A 23528-nucleotide genomic window follows, 5' to 3' on the forward strand; every position below is an offset into this window, starting at 1 on the left:
AAAGGCCCAAGCCAGGAACTGACATTAAAATTTGCAGCTCCCAATCATTTTTCCCCTTAAAAAATATCAGAATAATTCATCAGAAAAATATGCTACATGACAGATATCACAGTAAAAAGAGAAAATGCATGCATGCATTCAGCACGTTTACTCTTTTCAAATACATTGATTTTAAATAATTCTAAAATGAACATTTTCTATAGAAGTAGCATTGTGTAATGTTGGCCACCATAGTCCAGCAATTACTACAAAGCATCTGCTGCGCATAGATCTAATTAGACTCACACCAATACCAATGGAGCAACTTGAGGCTCAGTGGCTTGACCGAGGACCAAGAGGGAGGAGTTGGAGATCTTTTTAGCTTAGTTGGTCTGGCAATATTTTTATTTTGTTTTATTGTATTAGCAGTAACTGTTGACACAACACAGTCTTATGAAACTCACTGATGATTGCTTGCTATCACCCATCCAAGTCTAATATTCAATCACTTTTTAGCTTTGTGTTGCTCTCCAACATCAGTTAAGGGAAGTGCAACTATTCATAGCTAGCCACTAAGTTTGACAGACGTTCAGTTGATGCTGGACAGGTAGCATCTACTGAGGGTATAAGACCTGCAAAATGACAGATGAGAGCAGTGAGAAGAAGCTAAAACAGTAAAGTTGGAGCTTTAAGCAATCTGCTTTTTTGTTAGTAGATTTATCATTATGCTAATGATGCTGCTCAAAGTCAGCCAACGGGGGATTACATCTGTTGGATTTAAGGCATTTATTTTGGTAGCAGCTGGCTGTGATATTTTTCAGTAATAATAAAAGTCATACAGTTCCAAATTAAACACTTTTGCTTCAATGCTAAATATGCAGTCATGGTTTAAAGAAAGTACACCTTCTCTTAATTCTAAAGTTTAACATCCCATTTTACAGGTTGCTGGTCTGGAGCACTCAGGTGTGTTAACACAATGCCAAGGAGGAAAGACAAGAGCAATTCTCTTAAAGAAGCAGCTGTTGCTACCCATCAGTCTGGGGATGATTAAAGGTCTATTTCCAAACAATTTGAAGTTTCCATCATTCTACAGTGTGAAAGATTTTTCACAACTGGAAAACACTCAAGACAGTTAAAAATTTCCCAGGAGCGTACGTCCCAAACCCCGTTGTTCAACTGAGGTTTGGATCATTTTAGAACCTGGTCTTTTTGTTCTGTACTTATACAGTATGTAAAACCTTGGACTTGAAAGTGGACTTACTTTAATTTACCATAAGTGTAGAAAAGGCAAATACAGAATGTTAAAGAGAATTGTCAACACATTGGTGGACTACCCAACACACACAAGGTGAAAGCTGTCCTGTACATACAGGATGATCTGCTTGTTGTATGCAGAGATAAAGAGATAAAGGCACAAGTCTATGTCTAATAAAACACAAAAGTGGGCATACCTATACACAGACTCAAGTCAGTACAACCAAATAGTTGATAAAGCCAAATATATACACATGGATATACACATGACACAAACATGCACCTTGTTCATTGTATCACACACACTATGTATACAATACAATACAATCTTTATTTATAGAGCACATTTAAAAACCAGCGGTATACCAAGTGCTTAACATAAAAGACAGAAAAGTAACATGAGTATTATACGATATTATTATAGTATCATATTATACCCCATAATGTCAAAGCACTTTCTGAACTGTACACTTGCTCTTACCGCAATGTTCAAGGTCACACTGCTGCCTTCAACTGAGGTCATTTTAAACTGTTTCAGTGAACAACTAACATCAGTTTTTCTAGAGAAGATTATATTCACAGAGTTTCAGTGTCAAGTTATTTAATTTCCTTCTTACTGGGTTTATTTGTCACCAGCACTTGGTGTTCCGAAAAGGAAAAAAAATTGAGTGAAGAGGTCATTTATTGCAACAATGGAGCCGAGGCAGGAGAGGCATGGTCTAGCATCAGGCACACCATTCGCTCCATGCCACGTTCTCCATTATCTGTCACTTTTCTCACACACTCATACTTCAGTATCTCCTCATCGGTGAAATTGCTTTTAAAGGAATGGTGAAAAAAAATGTTTCACTCTGGTTATTCCAGGGTGGAAAAAAAGGAAACTCCAGCTGTGGCCAATCTTATGTTTCCATTGACTCCACAGAAAGTGGCAAGATGCTATCCCCTCACCAGGATGATAAGAACTGGGCAAAATTCAATTACATCTCAGTGAAATGTGAAGATTCTTTTAAAAACCAGAATGGGAGTCACTCTATGTCAGTGTGGGCTTTCACAATTATTCTTTTCTCCAGCTGGTCTTCTTTGGAGATGATGTGGGCTGTTACTGAGTGGCCAGACTGATTGGTAATGTCAAAGCAGGTCTATGTCAAAATGGGCTTAGCAGGCTCCTAGAGAAACAAACTAATGATGCGTTTTATGACCAGGTGGGCTGAAAGAGTTCAATGAAAAGGAAAGGTCTGATCTGCTGCAGACTCTCCACATACTAACAATGCCTGGAACATTAAAGACTCAAGCCACATTAGCGCCACCTATGAGTCAGTAGCACTTTTTTCAGCTTTGTATTTGTCCTTTTATTTGAGGTCTATTAAACCATATCTTGATAAAAAGGGAAAATCTGTGTAGACTGGCACCACTGGTCTGAAGTAACGCATGATGACCACCCATCACCTCTTCCAAGCAAAGCTAGAACTGACAGGGTATGACAGTCTGACATGAACACTGCAAAGATGACTCAACCCCCACCCTTCCCCCTTGCCACCAAAAATAAATCAAATAAATAAATAAAGAGCATCACTGAAGTCATGGTAACAGCTGAATTGTGCACAAAAGCATGACTAAATGTTGCCTTCTTTCATTTCCTTTCATCAGCAATGAATGGTCTGAAGGTGGTTCACATATTATAAATTAATGGGGAACGACAAAAGCCAATTTTAAGCTCATACATCTTTCACATAAAGTCTTATCTTACCCAGCTGCTCAATATTTTCTATACTGATCACAGACAAGTGAAATGGAAAAGCAAAGCCCATTCAAATAAGATATTATCTCTCTGGAAACAAGTACCTACATCATTAAATCTCACTATTCCTTCCAGCTCATTCTCAAAACTAAACCACGGCCCTTCACTCCCACTCACTTTCCTCGTCATCCCCGTCTCTCATTACACGGAGCGAGGTGACAGCAGAGCGAGGTAGCCTTGTCAGCAGTTTTCCGTGTCCTCTCCTCTTCCTCTACCACCTCCTCTTCTCCTCTCTTTTTCTTGTTGATCTACCGTCATGAGGCTGTCGGCTAGCTGTCAAGGACAAGGACTCTACCCGGTGATGTATGCTGAACGTGACAGAGTCACCCACACGTGGGGTACCTAAAGTCATTTTACAGAGCATCGTGGTGAACAACCTCCACTCTGTTAGATCACTACATTGTTTAGGAGCGAAAGCCAAATATAACACATTTTGCCATTTTTCTCTTTTACCACCTGACTCTTCTGATCATGTGGTTATTTGGAAGAACCCAACAAACCCAGATGTTCAAGGTGCCACATACGCCGAGACACAATCAAGGATGGGTAAGTGCTGGGCTTTAAGATTTAGGTGTCAGAGGCTTAGTAGCAGTTTGAAAACTGTCATGAGCTGCCTGTGTTTTAAAGTATAGATTTTTTTTTAATAGAGGACTCACTGGCTGAAATGAAAAAAGAAAACCAATTCTATAAAATCTAATGTCAGGCTTACAAAGCCACAAGAAAAGCAAACACAATAGTAGCATGGGATAGCATTACATAAGTCAGATGAGTATAAGAAATATACTATATCAGCACAGCTAGCCAAAACAGAGAGAAAGCGGTAGCTATTAACACTTTAGACAGTCCTCTGAAAAAGTATTTGCCCCCCTTTGCATGCTTGTAACACACAGACATATTAGATCACCAAGCAGATTTTAAAATTAAATAAATGTTAAAATACAAATTTAATTTATTAAGGAAAAAAAGCTGCGTGACCCTGTCTCTCTCCCACCCCTCACTAGCTACAGTCAACCGGACCTTTTGAATCAAGAAACCACTTAAATAGAACCTATAAGATAAAGTGAAGCAGGCTAGAAGATCTGAAAAAAAAAACATGCCAGGTTTTTTTCTATCTACACAAACTGTTAAGTGGCAAAATCAACAGGGCGCAAAAATTTACAAGCAGGTGACTCTTAGATGTATTTTTTATTAGATGTATTTATTTATTAACTTGTGCATTTATTTACATTGTGGCTGCTTTTGAATATCTGTGTCATCTCTTAATATCAAATCTAGCCATTCTTTAGCAACAGCTGTTTTTACATTTAAATAACCAACATTTTTGTTTGATTACATTTTTAATAATAGTAGTCATGGTACTGTTTATTTTATTAAAAACTGTACAACAAGTTTTGTCGTGAAAAGTCAGAGCCAAATTTAAAACCAGTTTAGTGGCCTGTTGATGTGTGTTTCAAATCTAGGTTGGATTATAGTTGAAAATAAAGCAACTGTCTATATTGGAAGTTGACTTTTAATAAACTTGCAATAATTACATTTAATTTAGATCATCTTTTTTAAAAACACGTGTCTCTAAACCAAAGGTGGCAATACCACACATTCAGACATAGCAGTAGATGATGTTTTTAAATGTCTGTTTTTATCAATAAGTACTATATGCACTTTCTGTTTCCATGCACAGCCATTAAAAATCAAATTGGCTTCTAAATATATATATTTTTTTAACTTTCTTTGACCCTCTAGACCAGCTCTCCCCACATTACATCAATATCTTGCAAGTCTAGAAAAGCAACTGTTGGACAGAAAAACGTCAAATGAGTGGTAAATATTTTGGTTTTCTAATATATTCCTAATCTTCAGTGTATTCAGCAATCATACTTTAGACCAACCCGTTTTACCTCTCGTTTGATTTGCACTTTAGCTTGGGGAAATAGTTTTTTTTTTGCTGATCTTTTCTATCTTCTGCTATTAGACTTGTACTATGCTGTTGTCCTCAAAGGAATTCCAGTAGTACTTGGTGTTGACTCCAGTAAATTCTGCTGTTTAAATTCCCGCCCTCTCGGATCTTCATCTGCTATTCATCTTACTGTTCCGTCCTCACACCTTATTACTATGGGGAACAGAGCTTTCAGTCGCTCTGCTCCCCGGCTCTGAATATTGACTCCCTTTGCGTATTTAAGACACAGCTCAAAACACAGCTGTTTAAACTGGTTTATTCGCTTCAGTGCTGATTTTATCTGTTGTCAAGCTCTGTTTTGCAATTTTAACTTATTTTATGTATTTTATGACTACTGTTCCTTTTATTAATTTTGTTCTTTGTAAGGTGACCTTGGGTTTCTGAAAGGCGCCCTCAAATAAAATGCATTATTTATTTATTTTTATTTTTTTCTTGCCTGTCCCGTTTGGCTCTTTTGCCATCAGAATTGTTGTCTAAAGGCAAAGAAAGATGCCCAACGGATTTACTTTACCAAATTGACCATCCCAGCCTTGCCGTAATGGTCCATTTGATTCACCTTTTATTGTTTATTTTATTTTCACTTACTGAATACGGGACAGACTTGACTGGGGGAAAGAAGGGGAGAAAGAAAGAGGGAAAGAGAAACAGCTGAGAAGAGGGACGGGGGAGAAGGGCAAAAGACAAAAACCAACAGAACGGGCAGAAAAAAAAAAGAAAAAAGAAAAAAAATGCATATATCAATCACCATTATTATTATTATTAAATAAATACAAACAACAACAGTTTGGTCTGCATTTCTTGAAAGATCATATCCCACAAACTTAATCTAGAGGTACCACACTGTCTGAAATTTGTTTTGTGTCTAAATCATTCTGCAGATCATTTCAAAGGTATATAGACACCTTGTAATTAAAATGAAAGAATGAATTAATTTTACATGTATAGAGAAGACATTTAGAATGAAACGTTATTGGCCATGTTTGCATGGTCCTTTTTTAAAAATGCTTTCATGACATTATTGTGAGTTCTGCGGCAGTCAGGGCTTTATAGGCTGATGAGCGGGACAACTGAATGTCAACTCTGGGGACACTGGGGAGGGAACCTGAGTTAGTGCGTGAGGTTAAGAGATACTGACCTCAACAAACAGCTTGGACATCTGCAGCTGTATGTTCTTGAAAGGCGATGAGCTATCAACTGATCACCATGAGTTGGATCAGGTGGCGAGGGAGGATGCCAAACAGACCTGGCACACCCAAACGTATAGTGAGGGTGAACTGGGGACGCATGGCAGAGGCCCTGGTTCAGGAGGTCTTCAACAGCATTCTGATGGAGGCATTGAGTCAGAATGGATGTCCTGCACCACTATAGCTGAGGCTGCTGCAAGGAGCTGTGGCCGCAAGGTGGTTGGTGCCCGACATGGTAGTAATTCCAGAAGGGAGGTATCAAGCTGAAGGAGGAGTCCTATTGGGCTTGGTTAGCCATCAGGTGATGGACAGTATTATATTTTAGACAGTATAAAAAAGTTTGATATACAGTACTCATTTAAAAAAAAGTAAATTGAATATGAATTAGCGCTTTGACTGCGAAAATATTGTTTTCTTCTGTGTAATAAGTGAACATATATGCAAGACAGGGTAGTGTCCAAAGTTCCCTAATGCTAGCAAGTCTGATAGCAAGCTGCATCAGCAACTGTGTTTAGTTTAGATGTTCTCTCAGTGTTTTTGTGGATTCTCTCCAAGCACTTTGACAGGGACATGCATATCGGGTTAACTGGTAATTCTAACTGGTGTGTATGAATGATTCTGTGTGTGTGTGTGTGTGTGTGTGTGTGTGTGTGTGTGTGTGTGTGTGTGTGTACCCAGGGTCCCAGGGTGAACCCTGCCTCTTGCCCTTTGACAACCCTATGACAACCCTATGCAATCTTGAATTGGATGGATTGGTGGAGTTTATGGATCAATAAACTGTAGTGGTACAATGCAAAGACACACATACATGCAGACTAGCAATAAATAACAGACTAACAAATGGTAAAACCTCATTTACTGAAACTGGAGCACTAACTTCCAAGACAGGCTATACTTCACAGCAGGTCATATTATTTGTCAGGTTATTTAATTTAAATGTTCTGAAAGTCACCAGCATGGCAAAGAGGTCTCGTTCAGTGAATTTAATTAGAGTAGGTGAGTCTTACAGGACATCCAAAAGGGGAAAAAATCATGATGAATACTTAATGATGTAAAGTTGGGAATTTTAACTTTGGGGATTGATCAGAGTGGGCATTAGGGGAACTGCCATTTTTGGAACTTTAAATTTCACAGTAATTAATTAGGAAGGAGTTCGGAGAGCACATTCCTCCATTAATACCTATGCCCTATTTTTGTCATTATGGGTTTTTCCTATGCTTATGTTTCACCTTCCCAATGCGTTTCATGAAAATTAGCTGGGTAGTCTCGTTGACAGACAAAAGGACACTACCAGGCAGCAGTTAAAAAAATACCTCCGCCATGGCTTGTCCTTTGACTGAGGAAAATAAGCAAGCATAATAATGTCATACCAAGTATGAAGTCAATAAAGAGTCGGAGATTTAACAACAGGCCACCTCACTGACCATGGAATTTTTGGAGCTCTGTGCTTACAAATCACTTTGCTCATAATACAACCTTTGGTAGTGGCTAACAGACATTCTGGCTATAGTTGCCTGGGTAACCATCTAATATATTTAACACCAGATCCTATGTCAATCAAGTGTCTTACTTTCCAACTTACAGTAGTTTTAATTACTCACTAATTAAAGAAAGAATTTGCTAAAATATTACTGAGTTAGAATTAGTTTTACTCATAACTTATTACCAACTAACTATATTTACTAGCTATCTATTATCACTTCTATATGTCACTAGATTGTCTTTTATTCTGAATTTCCTTCGCTAATCTCATCCTTCCATTTCCGACCTGGCGGTTCTCAGTCAAAAATATTTACCAACCTGACACATGATTCAAATCAATCCCACATCAAATTCACACATTAAAATCAGAAATATTCAAAACCAACATTGAAAGGTATGGTGACATTAGAATAATACTAATGCTATTTCCAACAGCTTCTTGTTTTTACTTAAGCTAACAATTTAATATACCCAATTAGTAAAATCAGGTTCTTCATTTCCATATGAAGAACCTGATTTAAGATACTACTCATACTACTACTACTACTACTACTACTACTACCAAGTTAGAACAAAGCTCACATTCTTAGAACATCTTAGTGCCATAGTACCTGACATGTGCTGCAGGAAGAAGCAGATTGTTAATTTGAGCTGACAGAGATAAACAGCCCACACTCTGTCCTCTCAGTTACCTCTGGAGCAGATGGGCAGGGCAAATGAAAGTGCCAGATGTCTGCTTTTTGGAAATTTGGCAGGGTTTTTTTTCGTTTGTTGGTTTTTTGTTTTTGCTTTTTTGCACAGTAAGGCAAGAAGTTTACATTAACTATAAGTTAAAAAGTGATGGCCACTGAACTTTACAGTTTAACAGATGGAGCAAGGATTGCTATATGTGGGAAGGTGGTGGTTAAAAAATATAGGCAGATGGCCAAAAACTAAAAGGTCAGGACAAAATGTGCAGCCAGCATGTGGACAGGCAGATGTCTCTGACTGGCAGACCGTCTGCTCCTCATCAGCACCCCCTGCTGTCCAGAGGGGAAATGTTTTGTCCATTTGGGGAGCTGCAGACAATTTAGAGGGACAGCTACATGCAGAGATCAGATAATTATCCTTGGATATTGTGCTCCCTTTTATTTCCAGTCAGTGTGCATGTCTCTTGCATGCACAAACAATCACCTACTCGCACTGTGCATTTTATCACAGCACCGTCAGACTGTTGACCTGTCTGTAAAATAGAGCTATGGACATTCTGGGACCGCTCAAATGATCAACACTAATAGGAGAAAGGAACAAAAGGAAAGCATTAGTGCTGCCAGAGCACATCGTGTGGATCTGTGTGCTTGCAGGTGTGTGTAAGGGGATTTGTAAGATAGTGGGAAAAAGAGGGCTACTAAGTTTCACAAGCCTATATATTTTAAAACTCTGGCATTGTACTCAAAATCTTTATTATCGAAAGTTATAGGATGGGGTTCAAGAATACCGCATCCATCTGAGGTGCATGTGAATCAATAATCTGTATTCAGTTTGAGAACCAAAGGCACCATAATCGAAATAGAAATTCAGCTCATAATGACTGTGTCGTTTTTTCTCAGAAAAATGGAAAACATTAAGGAAAATGTATATTTATTGTATTATTTCCCTGCGGTGACTCTGCCAGCACAGAATGGTTGTTCCTGCATAACAAGTCATCCTGCGGCATATTTTAGTAGATATTATGGCAGTTGCTGTGCCTCCAGAGAAGTGTGAGCCAGTTTCTAGAAATGACCAGAGCCATTGCAAACATGTGTCAGAGAGTGGTAAAATATGATCAAATCAGGAAGGGTTGGAAAGCCCTGTATTAGGTTTTTTTTTTTTGTTTATTTTTTCACATTCCACCTCTATAGAAAATCAAAAATGAATGTTGCATTTGTGACTGATTACAGAAGAATTTTCAGCAAAATGAAGCACTGGCTCTGCAGCAGAAATATGATCCATTTATCAAACAGCATTATGATTTCCTGCTTAGGATGTGTTTTATTTGTAGCAGCTTGAGGTTCTCTCAGTTGCTGAGTTTAGGAGAAAAAGGGGCCTCATTTACTCACAGTGCGTACACAATTATTTTTAACATAATAACAATGATAATATTTATTACTAATGTCATTATTATTATTTCTTATATGTACCGTTTTCCAAAACACCATGAATCACAAAATGCTAATTATATTAAATGATTAATAATTAAATTCCATCTTATCTCATCTTAAATTCTGTATATCATTTAGATTTTTACAAAAATGGCACATCATGGCTGGATTTCATCACTTACACTCTTTTCTTGTTCTTTGTGGTGAGTTTCTCATCTAAGGCTGACAAATCATGTGCTCCTGGTTCTTTTCCTTGTAGTCTGTTAGTCTTTTTCATATCAGCTTTGATAGTTTTCATGTCTTTTTTTACTTGAGTCACACTGACTGTCTTAGGGGAAACAATATTCAAAAACTCTGTTATTTTAGTCTTGCTCTTTGGACACAGTTGTTTCAGTTTCTTAAGGAAACAGTGTGCAGATTTAATAAATCCAATGCTACATTTGCAAAAATTTTTGTGTGGGGTAAGAACATTTCCATGCACATATTAGTAAATGAGGTCCAGTGTCTTTTTGGAACAAGACAAAATTAAAAAAAATAGGCCATTTAGAAACTGGTTTACTATAAGAACCCAAAACTACAAAAAGAGTATGACAATGAAATGCAGTCAAAAAGATGATCATATATTCATGTGACATCTTTATCCGAGAAGTAACTGTTACCAAATATATACAGTATACAGTAAAATAGACTAAACACATTTTTACCTAAACCCTTTCCTCTAGGCAAATCTTCAGTTAGCTGACATCATTATGACATCATTCGAGTGGTAAATTGACTAAACTTGACTCAACAGTTTTAAAAGATGGAGCTGCACTCCAAATGACCTGTAAACTAACTTTCATTATCTACTGTCTTTTATTTCAGAGTGCCTCTTTAAAAGTGTCAATCCGCTGCATTACTGTCAGCATTCTGGCTTTCACAGCAGTTTGCATGCATCAGGGAAGATCTAAGGACCCGGCCTTGACATTTACACAACGGCTGAAACTTAAAAGATTGCTGATACACACTGAGATGCAAACATTTCAAAGCTCAGGCACACACACAAACACACGCAGGCGCTGGGTGCATGAAAGATCCTGCAGCAACTTCATCAAAATGTTGTGGTTTTATTAAATCACCTCTGCAATAAAACCTTCCACTTGCCTCACAATGCTGAGATACGCAGCAAAACCAAGAGAAAAGAGGAGGAGAAACTCTCAGATCAGAAGAATCCATGAGTACCTACAGGCTGACACGACACTGTGCACGAATGCACCATGCAAAGTCTAAGAGTCCTCTTTCTGTGTGCTTGTGTATATTAAATGAGACAAAACAAGTGCACAACATCTCTGATCATGCAGCTGAGCAAGAAGAGATCTGGTGTCTTAGCTGTTTTGCATTAAGCAGGCCTTAGGGTAAAAATAAATTAGTCGGAGCATCACTTTAATTAGAAATTACTCCAAGCACTCGCACTCTTTAAAGCTCCTTTCATTCATTTACAATGCTGTATTTCAATTTTCAAGCGAATTTAGGCTGCGCAAGTCCCAGAGGATGTGTTTAAAGAGGAATAAACTGGAACAAAAACCAACAGCTGAATGGATGGACCCCAGAGGATAATGACACTGACAGAGTGCTTCTGATTGGCCAAGAGACAAAGCCCTTTACACCAATGGGAAGATGGCAACAGAAAGACAGGAAAATAAAAAGCTAAGGCTTACAACGAGGAAGATTTTTTTTTAAAAGGAGGATCAATGCATGTGAATGCTTAGACACTCAGGAGGTATCTGAATGCTAGGTTATATGTTTCTGCTGTGCCCTCTGTTCCCATGACGACTGCCGACAAGGTCACTTTCGCTAGCCAAGGCAACGCGGTAGCCCAGCCATGGCAGGCAACACAGAAAGAGACAGAGGCAGAAGAAGGGGAGGACAAATATTAAATTATGGTGTGAAGAGGGTGAAGGAAATTTGATGATTAAGGACACCATGTGTGAAATTTCATTCGCAGGTGCACAGGTGAGACTAGCGCCGCGTGTGAGGACAAAAGCATCTGCGGTCTTACACTTTAACGAGTTCAGCCTTGAATAGGTGTGCTGATGAGAGCATGTGCCCCACTTCCCCCACTCATCTCAAGGCCAAATCCTGAATGACAAAAAAAAAGAGGCTCTAGGCATACTTTTTAACATGCCCCTGAATGTCCTCCAACAAAACAGATCAATCACTGAATGAGTTCCCTTGTCTACCTCAATGCATCATGGTCCCTGTATTCCTGCCAGATTCTCTCAACAGATAGAAACTCTATTTGGGTTTCTCCCCAAAGTGGCAAAGCATAACCTGTTGTGTCCTTATTCATGCCGCCTCACCTTTCCATTTGGCAGACAGCAGGACTCCGGTAAATTAGTGTAGTTTATTATTAATTCCAGTGATTAATTACAGAAAAAAAGATGTCTTGTTGAGATGACACAGCTGTCTTACTCATGCCATGATCTGAGGTGAATTAATTTCCCGCTGAAACACCATAATTCTCCCCAGTGCCATCTTTCGGGGTGTCAGCTTCATCTTAACCACTCGTGGCATTTGTTTTATTAGTGCTGGCGATAAAGGGCATTGGATGGGCAATGGCCCAAATGTGTTGTCCTTCTTTTTTATATTTCTGTAAAGTCATATGCTTGCAACGTGTGACCCTTCCTCTTCTCTACTTAATCATTCTTTATAACCCATCATAAAAGATAAGGCTGTAAATCCTGATTAGGCTATGGGATTTAAAAAAGGATTGGGTCTAATTTTATCAATAAATCAGACATTTAAATTTTGGATGGCGGAATAGAGATACTGCCCAGCAACAACCAAAAAAACAAACCCAAATAGCTTCCTTAAATAAACTCTTTTAATTGTCATGTGTTCATTAAGATGAAACTTCACGAAGAAGCTAACTAATTTGCTCTCTGAAAATTAAATGGCAGATTGTGTAAGCTAATTAGCATTGGATACCTCATTAAGATGTTGGCATGCATGTGTGTATGTTTGTGCATGTCACTTGTAAGATGCACTGCAGGATAACTAATTTAAAGGGGCTTTAGATAGTGAGCAATGTGTCAGTCTTCCTGTAAGCACTGTGAAGTGGTGGAGAAAAGCAGTCTGTTCGGCAGCCGAATTGCCAACACGATCACGTATCGTGCCAAAAATGTGCGCCGTCACCTGCCAAAGGCTGACTGGTCAGTTTATTTTTAACTCTGGGACCAAAAGAGTGTTTACAAACCTATCAGCATCATCATTATGGTTCCAGCATGACACAACAATGACAGGAAAATTGTGTCTCTTGAGCTGTGCTATTTCTTTTACAAAGACAAAAAGTGACATATTTTTTGCCCTAAATGGTTTAACTACAGTAAAATGGCTTTATATTGCAAGAATGAAAATTGCATTTTTATGCTAATTGTGGTGAACTGCAATGCATAAATGAAATTAGTTTGATTAAAAACAAAATATTTGCTGTTACCTTTGAATGTTTTTGGGCATTTACTTGAACTGTTATTTTGAAATATTTTACAAGGTTTTAAAAACTCTTTCTTCCTTGGAAGTTATAAAGTTGTGGTAATCTCCCCTTGACTTCAGTTCGGGATTCTTTGAGGAGTATGTCATTCTCTTATAATGTCACTGAAAGAACCTCACCACTTGCAACACTTACATCTGCAGGGTATTTACATTATTCTCCTTGTCTACAACGCCAGACAGCGGCATATCAAAGTCATTTTCCATGCCTTTTTAAAGTATTTGGCTTTCTAAGCTTGTTAAGAAAGCAAGAGCCCCCTTGTTTGGATTTACCAGCTTTCTAAGATAAACACTGTCAAAACAGCAGGCGCTGTCAGATTTACCAAAGTGCTCGGTGATAAATTTGACCATCTGCAAGCTCTGCTAATGTATTATAGCTGGCTGCATAATTAAAATATGCTTTGAAAAACAAATCATTATCATCTCTGATAAAAAAGAAATATATAGCTATCTTCCAAGTATTAATTCAGTTTGTTGCTATCATAGTGTGGCTTTTTAATGATTATTGAAGGATTGTTACGGGAGCAATAGCATAGAACTAATATAGTGCCAAACAGTGCTATACCATATTTCCTCAAATGATAGTTTAGTTTACCACAACAGAATAAGAAAATCAGACACATGTTTGAAACAGGCTTTTAACAGAGGCGAGATTTCGTTCCTCTGCTTGACTGCAGAAAATGGTCAACAACATGCAATATAGGCCTGCTCCAATATTATTTCGTTTGCCCTATTAAAGTAACTGCCTACGCTTATTATAACATAACAAGTGACAGCTCACTCATTAAACAGATAAATTAGCTCCCTTGAGATTCTCCACACAATGACTTTATTTTTAACAACAAGCTGGGAATCAATTAACTCAAGTCATCTGCACTAGCATGAAAGGGGAAGGTCATCAAACTGGTGACTCACTGCACTCATGGTGTCACTTCTTTGTTAATCCAACATAATGGAACAACTTATTATGGCAGAACATGTTTAATTTTTCTTTATGGGTGCTTTGTATTTGTGACTAAGTGAGCAAAAAAAAAAAGGTGAACAAAGTAATATGGAGTATACCTAACAAAGCAAAAGCAGTTCATATTTCAAACTCAGCACGAGTGACACTGACTGACACTGACATGTGACATTTTGTGGGAAACATGGTTTGATATATGAGTTTCATTTATCTTTTCCAACTGATCTGGTCTTTTATGAGGGATGAAAGAAAACAAACAAGGACTAAATGTTGAATGTACTTCAATAGTGTCTCTAATATTTTATATATTTGGTCTTTTCTGTGCACGGTTTCTATGGTGGCTCTGTGTTTGGGACATCCCTGCTGCATCCGGCTGTCAGTCTGCCAGAAATTGCACAAATGCCTTTATAAGTTCTAAGTGACGATTATAATCAACATTGTCTAGCAATTTATTAAGCAGAGCAGAGCCCAGAAAGTTAGTGTACTGTCACTGATCTACTGGTAGTAGCAACACCACCCATGTACCTGCTGACAACAGAACAGAACAGCACTACTGTTAGCACCTTCTGCAAAAAATAAATAAACAAAAAAATGAAAAAAATAGTTCAGAAGTAAGAGTGCAGATTCCCTGTAACATTTGTAACAAATGGTTTTGGATATGATCCCAAACACTTGAGTAAACTTCACACTGTGGCATCAAAGTGTGAATATAAATGTATGCTCTGGGAGGGGTTTTTAAGAGGAAGTGCATACTGTTTTTTGTTGTGCTTCCATTCAGATCAAACCAATTGACTATAGGCTGCTGACTAGCTGAGATTTCATGATTGGTACGCATTTGTAGTTACAGGCTCAGAGACTCAAATAAAACTCAATCATTGTACACACAGCAAATTCTACCTGCAGCTTGTCCATTGGGGATCTTTCCAAGTGCCATCTTCTGCTGTGCCTTTCTCTGTGCTGCAATATTCTAATAATCATGTTTTCCTTCCATTTATTAGGTTCCCGAGGCCCTGTGTGTTGACTACAGCAGTTCTCAGTTCTGCTGTAAAGCAGAAAGTTAAACTTAAGGTACCCTATGGGACTGTAAAAGTATCAACAGTACTCCCGAGTGCAAGTTTAGCACACTCCAGCAAAAGATGGCTCACACTACTAATTGAAAGGCTGTGGCCATCCCTTCCAATCACCCCCTCCAATGACTGATTATATATCTGACTTTGTGACCCCGAATACAGATCACCTATCGTCTCTAAACCCTCTGGGGCCTCCTTAATGCATGGCAAGAGTGACCACACTGTCACAATGAATTTCCAGCCTCCTCAGAGTCCTCATTATACGTGACAGTAAAATCTTCACTTTCCTTTTCAGTTCTCAACTTTCCACTTTCTGCTCATTTAAATTATGCTATATTCACAGCATTGTGAATGCCAGGCTAATCAGAAAAAAACTCCTTAGGTAAAGACGTGCACAAACCAAGAGCAAACAAAGCTCCAAATCAGTACAGTTAGTTCTTATAGAGGCTCATGGTGCTGCCCTTTTCTAAGTTGACCCCTCTGACACAGAGGCTTGAATTACTCAGAGTAGAAAGAGCGGTGCTAATGAAACATCAATGATTGCACTTTGTCAGGTTTAGTGAGTGAACGAAGGCTTCATCCCGAAGCGGAGGCAATGCACAACGAGGCAATGAGTTGTCTTTTTTATATGTTAATGAGGTCTTTTTTGCTGTGAAACCCTTTTATCGCTGAAGACAACTCGCTCTTGTTTCAGTATAGTCTGCACCATTTGCAGTTTGCATCAGATTTCACACTCCTCGTCAGAGTCATAACTCTGTCAAATCACGACAGACAGACATGACACAAATATTTTTAGATTAAATGTAATTTGTGATTTTCGATTATCTCTCATGTCATGCATACCATGAATAATCCTCCACAGAATGTCAACTTGTACACCCACTGCTTCATTGCCAATAAGTTCAAGCTGACCTTATTTGACATAATTGTATTGTTATTAATTTATCAAAAAGCCAAGAAACTTGAAGCTCAAGTAGCCCATAGTTAAACAAACGTAATCGACACCATGAAGAATTAAGGTAGTTCTGAAGGTCCAACCCAGTAGAAATAGGTGTAACTAATGAAGTGGTTGGTGAGTGCATATATGGCATGCTTCACCCTTAAGGATTATAAGTATGGGGGGAAAAAAACAAGTAAGAAATCAAAGTGTTCAGTACAAGTGACATGGCAGCCTATTTTTAAGGATTTCTTTGCTGATTGCCAATGTTGTATGTTTCCCTGCATTTTATGCATTATGTCTAATCTATGCCATGTGTACCATAGCGAAATACTACTACAAACATGTATGTCAGCACACACAAGAATAAGTGGTGCTCCTGGCGTTAAATTCAAAATGAGCATCATCATCATCAAGACAGAGGTAAGTCAAAAATATAAGGATTATCTCCTAAAAGTTTCATGATTTCTGAATTACAGCCTTCCCTGATACAGTTACAACATATACTCATTAGCCAGTTTATTATGATGTCAAATATCTAATCAACTAATCACACAGCAGCAACTCAGTGTACTTGGGCAGGTAGGCTTGGACAAGACAACCTGCTCAAGAACAGGGAAGAAAGGTCTTTTAAGTCACTTTGAACATTGCATGGTTTTTGGTAGCAGACGGGTATCTCAGAAACTGCTGATCGCTGGGGATTTCCCCACCCAATCATCTTTAAAGTCTGGAACTGTCTGAAAAAGAGAAAATATCCAGTAAAGTGGAAGCTTTCTATGCAAAAATGCCCTGGTGATGTCAGAGGTCATCCTCCTTTGAGTTGAAGGGAAGGCAACAGAAACCCAAATAAACTCTCATTACAACCAAGGTATGCAGAAGAGCATCTCTAAATGTACAACACACCCAATCTTGAAGCAGATGGGCTACGGCAACAGAAGAGCACCTTTGGGATGCGGTGGAATGAGAGATATACATCATGGATGTGCAGCCAGAAATTCTAGAGCTACATTGTAATGTTATCCTGTTAATATGGAGCGAACTGTCTGAGGAATATTTTCAGAATCTTGTTGAATCTATGCCACGACGAATGTAGTCAGTTCTCAAGGAAAAAAAATATGTAACTCTGAATAGCACGGTGTAAAGAAAAACGAGTAAGAAATCAAAGTGTTCGTTACAAGTGATAGGGCAGTCTGTTATTATGGATGTCTTTGTTGATTAGATGGACAGTGTTGTATATTTTTCTGCATTACATGCATATTAATTAATCCATGATGTGTGTACCAAAGTGAAACGCAGCCACCCACACATGTACATCAGCACACACCCACGCACACAGACAGGGAGCTATGTTCTGATCACTGCCAAGCCGAAGCATGCAACATGATAAGAACTTCCTTTTTTCACATGAACACAGATGCAATACATGTGTCGACAAGGAGGCGCACCAGATTCCAACATGGGAAAGACCCTACTGTACACAGAGTATGTGTTATGGCAGTTTCACAAACACACTCAAGACTTCAGTTACATGGTAATATTCATACATGGCTCTTTTGAACTTAGTGTGACCACAGTGAAGAAACAAGCCCGAATGACATGAGCATGAATGACGATGGATGCAATGAGGCGTGGGTGCCATGTGGAGTTATGTGATGCGATGATGCCGTGTGAGTAAATGATCGACCAATCACTGACAACAATGCGGACATATATAAATCAACGACAACAGAATACAGCTTTCAAAAACAGATAAGACACAACAAGAAGAAACGAGAAAGGGCAAAACAAAACCACAAGCTGCTTTCCGTGTGGGCCCCAGAGAGTCCTGCTTTGAAGTGGTTTGCTTCAGATACTGGCAACGAGGGGAGGGGGTGTTTTGCAGGGATGGAGGGGTTGACAAGTTAGCAAAGACCTTCTGCTGTGCACTTCGCTTGTACCTTTTGCTAATGGCCCCAAAGCACAAAACAATCACAAAACACAACAGCCCCAAACACCCTCTATCAAGTAAAGTTCAAGCCGGTGAACTTGATCAATTTTGCTCTTTGAATTGCCCCACCCCTCACCAGTTTTAAACCCATGAGAGTCACTCCTGTGAACCTTTAATCCCTTCCAATAGAATCACAGCATGTATTAAATAATAAAGGCTCTGAAGTGACTTTTATAACAAAAGATCCAGTACAAGATGCTGGGTTTCAGTAAGTCGGCAGGCTTTCTGAAGCCCATTTTTCTGCTTTGTCAAAACAGCAAATAAACCTTGTATAATATTCACAACTCTTCCTTCCTCTGCTTCTCAACTACACAGGCCTGAGAGGGATTTAGAGTGTGATTGTGTTGGTCTGCAGCCTTTTGCCACTTACTGTGTCCAGCACTGCAGGGGCTATGATTTGCTATCAATGGGCGTTTGCTTATCTGCTATTTTCTGCCAAGCTCAGACAATGCGGCAAAGCAATTCTGTGACACGTGCAGTCAACAACAAACAAACCATTTTGGGGCGGATAGCTTAATTGCTATTGATGCTCCTTGGCTAGATGAATATCATAATTTTCTTTCAAAGTCTGGTGGTAGAGTGCACTTGGGGAAAATATAACCAGGAGGCACTGTCAATTTTGCTTGAAAGGGGCCAGATAATACCTTGTCAAAGCCTTTCATTATTTCTTTTGTTCCTACATGTCTAATTATATATCTTAGAGACTGCCTGTACAACATTAAGTATTGATTATTATGCGTCCTCAAAACTGCCTAGCCAAAATAGTCCTACAAAAGTACAGTCATTACAGCAGCTAATTATTAGTTGCTGTGTTTTTTCATATTTCCCAGGACAGTGGGAGTAAATTACCCCATCAAACTGACTTCAGAGCTTTCAAATTACATGGAAAACTTGATTTAAAATAAAGAGCCTATTTGTAATTTACCATGGGCTAATCTGTCAAAAAAAGATATCATCAGCATTATCATTCTGCTTTGCCTACTAAATCCAATGTAATATTTCCCCAGTTGTTCAGTTTTCGCAAGTACTTGACCATTGTCCAGAAAATGGGATGTTACTGATATAGATCATATTGCTGTGTTTCATTGTGTTTATCGCAGTAGCCTGACAAACATGGCACTAACAGTCGCTGGAAATAACAAATCGTATCCAGTGTATCTTAAATTCACTCAGGAAACAAGTTCAATCTCAACCACAACAAGATCCAAAACCCAAGCTGTTGTGACAAGGGACATTTAAAACCATTGGGAGTGATTCGCTCTCTGTGGCTCGGTGTCTATTTAAGATAGATGAGATCATGAAGGGGATGGAATGCACCTTGTCCTGGAAGAACCTGAAGCAGTTACAACCACTTCAACTTAGATACCACTGCTGGGGCACTTGTGTTGACTAGTGTAGCTACGGCAGCACTGCTATAAAAAGGATGCATGATACGTGGCTGCAATCAAAGTTGAACAAATAAATAAACTTAAATTGAAAAAAATTGAAAAAAGAAAAAAGAAACATTTGTGCAGATGTTACAAGGATGCAGTCATCTTACCTGGGAACACAGGCAGTGGAGGTCTCCCCCTCAGGAGCCTCTGGGGCTGGGCAGCAGAACTGGTGTAGTACTGTTGGGTTTCTGTGTGAAAAAAGAGTGGAAACAAAACAGAGGCAATCATATATTTTGTTTAAACTTTAGTTATTGTTTAAATGTAGAACAAAACACTATATATGACAGCAACTTTTTAATCATGGCTTAGCCAGCGTGGCTAGTGGCTAAATCATTATACACCATATATGTATAACACCATAAAAGTGTAGCAGAGTAATAAGGTTAGAGGATGAGGTTGGTGTACCTAGTTGCCAGTTGGGGTGTGAGCCCCACGTCCATCCTCTGTACTGTTCATGCTCTTAATGGGGTGAACTGTGTTATTTCCTTTACAAACATAGCTTGGTTAAAATGCATTATTTTTTATATGATTATAGTAATTGAGATATATATATATATATATATATATTTATGTTTTTGGTTTGTTGATTTATTTATTAATATAGTTTAATGTCTCTTTCTTGTAGCTGTGTTTTAAGTGCTGCAAAGTTAGTCTGACATTACTTAGTTTTTTTTTGGTAAATCTTTGTCTGCCTTCCTTTCTGACCAGCCAGTCATGAACTCATTTGACTGGTGGTTATACTATATACAATAAGGCAGATAACCTTTGACCATGGTTGGATGGTATCACGTGAGAAACCTCTATTGTCAGGTGAATTTATCAGTCTCTAAAAGCCCACAAAAATGTTGACAACAGTTTGCAAACCCTACATTAAAAACATTAATGTCTAAAAAAGTTTTTAAAAAATCTGGATGCTGTTTTAGAGAAGAAATTCAGTGAATGCATTTTAATTTTTGACTGAAATACTGGTTAAAAGATCCCGTCAGTGTCTTATGATTTGCATCAAAATCTGTTTCCTGAGATCCTGAAGCCTGCATTTCCTCACTGCCCACTGGTTTTCCACTGTGGATTTCCCATTTTAGCTCATCACCTGATTAGTTTCCCACATACACATCTGCTTCCCATCAGTCATCAGCCCTGTGTCTCATAGCTGTAGTCACCAACACCTGCATATTTCCAGCTTCCTAGCTAATCAAATAAAACCAATGCCAGTGGGGGAAACAAGATATCAGCATGCACCCTGTTTCACCTTATTCAACTCCTTGCAGTCCTTACAACCAGAAATGTCTGCTTTGTCTGTGTTTCAGAGTCACTCTCTAAGATACTGCTTTACTCAACCCAAGCTCAGTGTTGCTACAGAGTTTATTTATGGGGAGACTTTCAGGATTACCCTAGCATGAAATCACTGTGCTAGCATTGGTTAGGATGGCAATCTGAAGACAGCAGTGGCATGAATTTGAGGCACTGACAGCTGACAGTGTGATTTTCAGCAGTCCACTAGCACTGAACTGCAATGCAGACTGATGTATTTGGAAAAATTTGAGCCAATATAGTTTGAATATTGGTATACGCACTCACTTTCTCAGGCTTTTACAGTATTCACAATTGCTAAATATTAATTTGTTTATGGGACATTTTTCTTCCTTTTTATTTAAAAAAACCAAATAAATTATAAATGCAGTTCACAGGTGGCTTTGTGTGGCTATTTTGGTTATCCCAACAATCACAGATATATTAACTCTGTTGTGAACAGCTTATTTAGCCTGAAACAAGCATTTCATAACAGGCTTACAGAGTTGAAAGTTAGCATACAGTCACATCGTGTGATGTCTGATGGTGGGAAAGAACCTTCTTTACATTGTACTGAATGCATATATTCACAATGTTACAGCAAACTGGGCACATTATTAGAGTGCCACTGAATGTTTAAGTCATTGTTCTATGTTGTGAACAAAAGCCTAACTTTTTAATGCAGTATGCATTTTTCTTTTGAATTGAATTGTAGCCCTGCAAATACTTACTCAGTCATTTTATACTCCATTTATTAAAATAGGCACTTTTTCTAAAAAAAAAAAAAATTGATGGTGGCGGGCTGAAAAATATATTACTTGCACTTCCTGACCTTGCTCCTTGTCATTTGTGCAAAATGGTCGTAAACCTGTTAATGTCAACTGTGCAGCAATTTGTTTTTGGAGAAGTCTAATTTGTTTAAGCAGTTAGTCGCACAGTGGCATTTTAAATTATGTTTGGCAGGCAAAGCAAAAAAGTAGTGCTCAAAAGAGGAAAGCTAGAAGAGCGCAGGATGAGTATACCGCAAGGCTGTAAATGACTTTGATGAGCAAAAGGCCCCAAAACTGGAGTTCTTATAAGCACAGATGGGCAGTAACGGGTTACTGCCCATCTGTGCGATAGTAAGGGATTACTATCGCAAAAACGGTAATTAGATTACCGTTACTTTCCCGTAGGAACGCTGCGTTACTGCGTTACTAAAACCGTGATTTTGTTGCGAGAATGTCTCATCACAGTGACGTAAGCGAGTGCAACGTTCCTGACAACAGCTGTGCGCAGATTAACAATGGATAATATATCGAGTGCGGAGAGAGTATGAGCGTGCAGCGTTTAAAGCGTGGAAGTACTGACCTTACTTTGAGTTTGATTCCACAAAAAGTGACAAAAACATTAGTGTCCCTTGTGCGTGGGAAGAAAACTTCTTTTTACAGCGAAAAAAAAACCCCTAAACAAGCACCGAGTGCGCAACGACGTAATGGGAAATTCACAGAGAAACTCGCGGATTCTTCCACTGACCGCTGCGACTCATCTGCACCAGGGCACACCTCCGCCTACCCCACTCCTGCTTTACAGGTGAAAATAGAGCAACAGGACCGCTAGTCTTTGACTTTATTTATTTTCTGCTGTGTTTTACTTGCATCTATTTGAAAGACTGAGTGTAAACACAAAAAATATTTTATTTTATGTGCTGGAATGTGCAGAAAATAGGTTTAAATGTTAAACTAATTTCTTCAAGTCAGAGAATGTTGCATATAATTAAATTTTTACTTGATGCATAAAGTTAAAAGATTAAAACTGATAAAAACAAGTTTTAAAAAAAGAGACTTTTCCATTTGTTTACATTTTATATGATGGATTATGCAGAAAACGTAGAATTGGGCTGAAAGATCTATCGCTTTATCACCTATGCAGGTTGTAAATTGTGTTTTTAAAAAGTAACTAAGTAATTAATTACTTTTGAAAATAAGTAATCAGTAAAATAACGGGATTACTTTTCTGGGGAAGTTATCAGTAATTAGTTACTGATTACTTTTTCAAGTAACTTGACCAACACTGCTTATAAGTGAGTAGTTTGTTTTTCTGTTTTTGTAAAGGACTGAAACACTGTTATCATTTATATGTGGAAATTATGCACTCATACTGAAATATGTGTGTGTGTGATATATCTGGAAGCTGGTCCACGGGAAAAAAAAATGACTCAATCATATATTCTGTAAATGAGTTTGGATGTTATAAGGTGATCTTTCCAGTCACTTTTCTCTTTTGTTTCAAGCTTATTGACATTACAGTTGTCTTTATGTTACTTTAGTGAGAGAATGTGAGATGCTGTGTTTGCTCTCGCACAACAATATCTGCCCCGGAGCCTAACACAGGATTGTTACACTGTATCTATAATGTGAATAAAGATGGTATTTGTTCAGTGCTCTGGGCCCTATTCCAGGAAGCAGGTTCAGCAAACTCTGAGTCTACTCATGAAGTTAGAGTTAATTAACATTCGGACTGACAACTTTGAGTTTACAGTTCAAGAACAGCTGATCAGATCAGTCAGCTC

General features: G+C 38.4%; 1 protein-coding gene across 3 annotated transcripts in view; it reads right to left on the reverse strand.

Annotated features, from left to right (window-relative positions):
• iqsec3a (IQ motif and Sec7 domain ArfGEF 3a) overlaps positions 1–23528 on the reverse strand; it is a 118677-nt gene that overhangs the window by 74615 nt on the left and 20534 nt on the right. For all 3 annotated transcript variants that reach the window (XM_004548272.6, XM_012918418.4, XM_004548273.4), the window contains one exon: positions 19795–19875. In XM_004548272.6, the coding sequence (XP_004548329.3) occupies positions 19795–19875 (81 nt within the window). Of the gene's footprint in view, positions 1–19794; positions 19876–23528 lie in introns of those variants that run through there.

The sequence above is a fragment of the Maylandia zebra genome, linkage group LG17, assembly GCF_041146795.1.
Source record: "Maylandia zebra isolate NMK-2024a linkage group LG17, Mzebra_GT3a, whole genome shotgun sequence".
Lineage (NCBI taxonomy): Eukaryota > Metazoa > Chordata > Actinopteri > Cichliformes > Cichlidae > Maylandia > Maylandia zebra.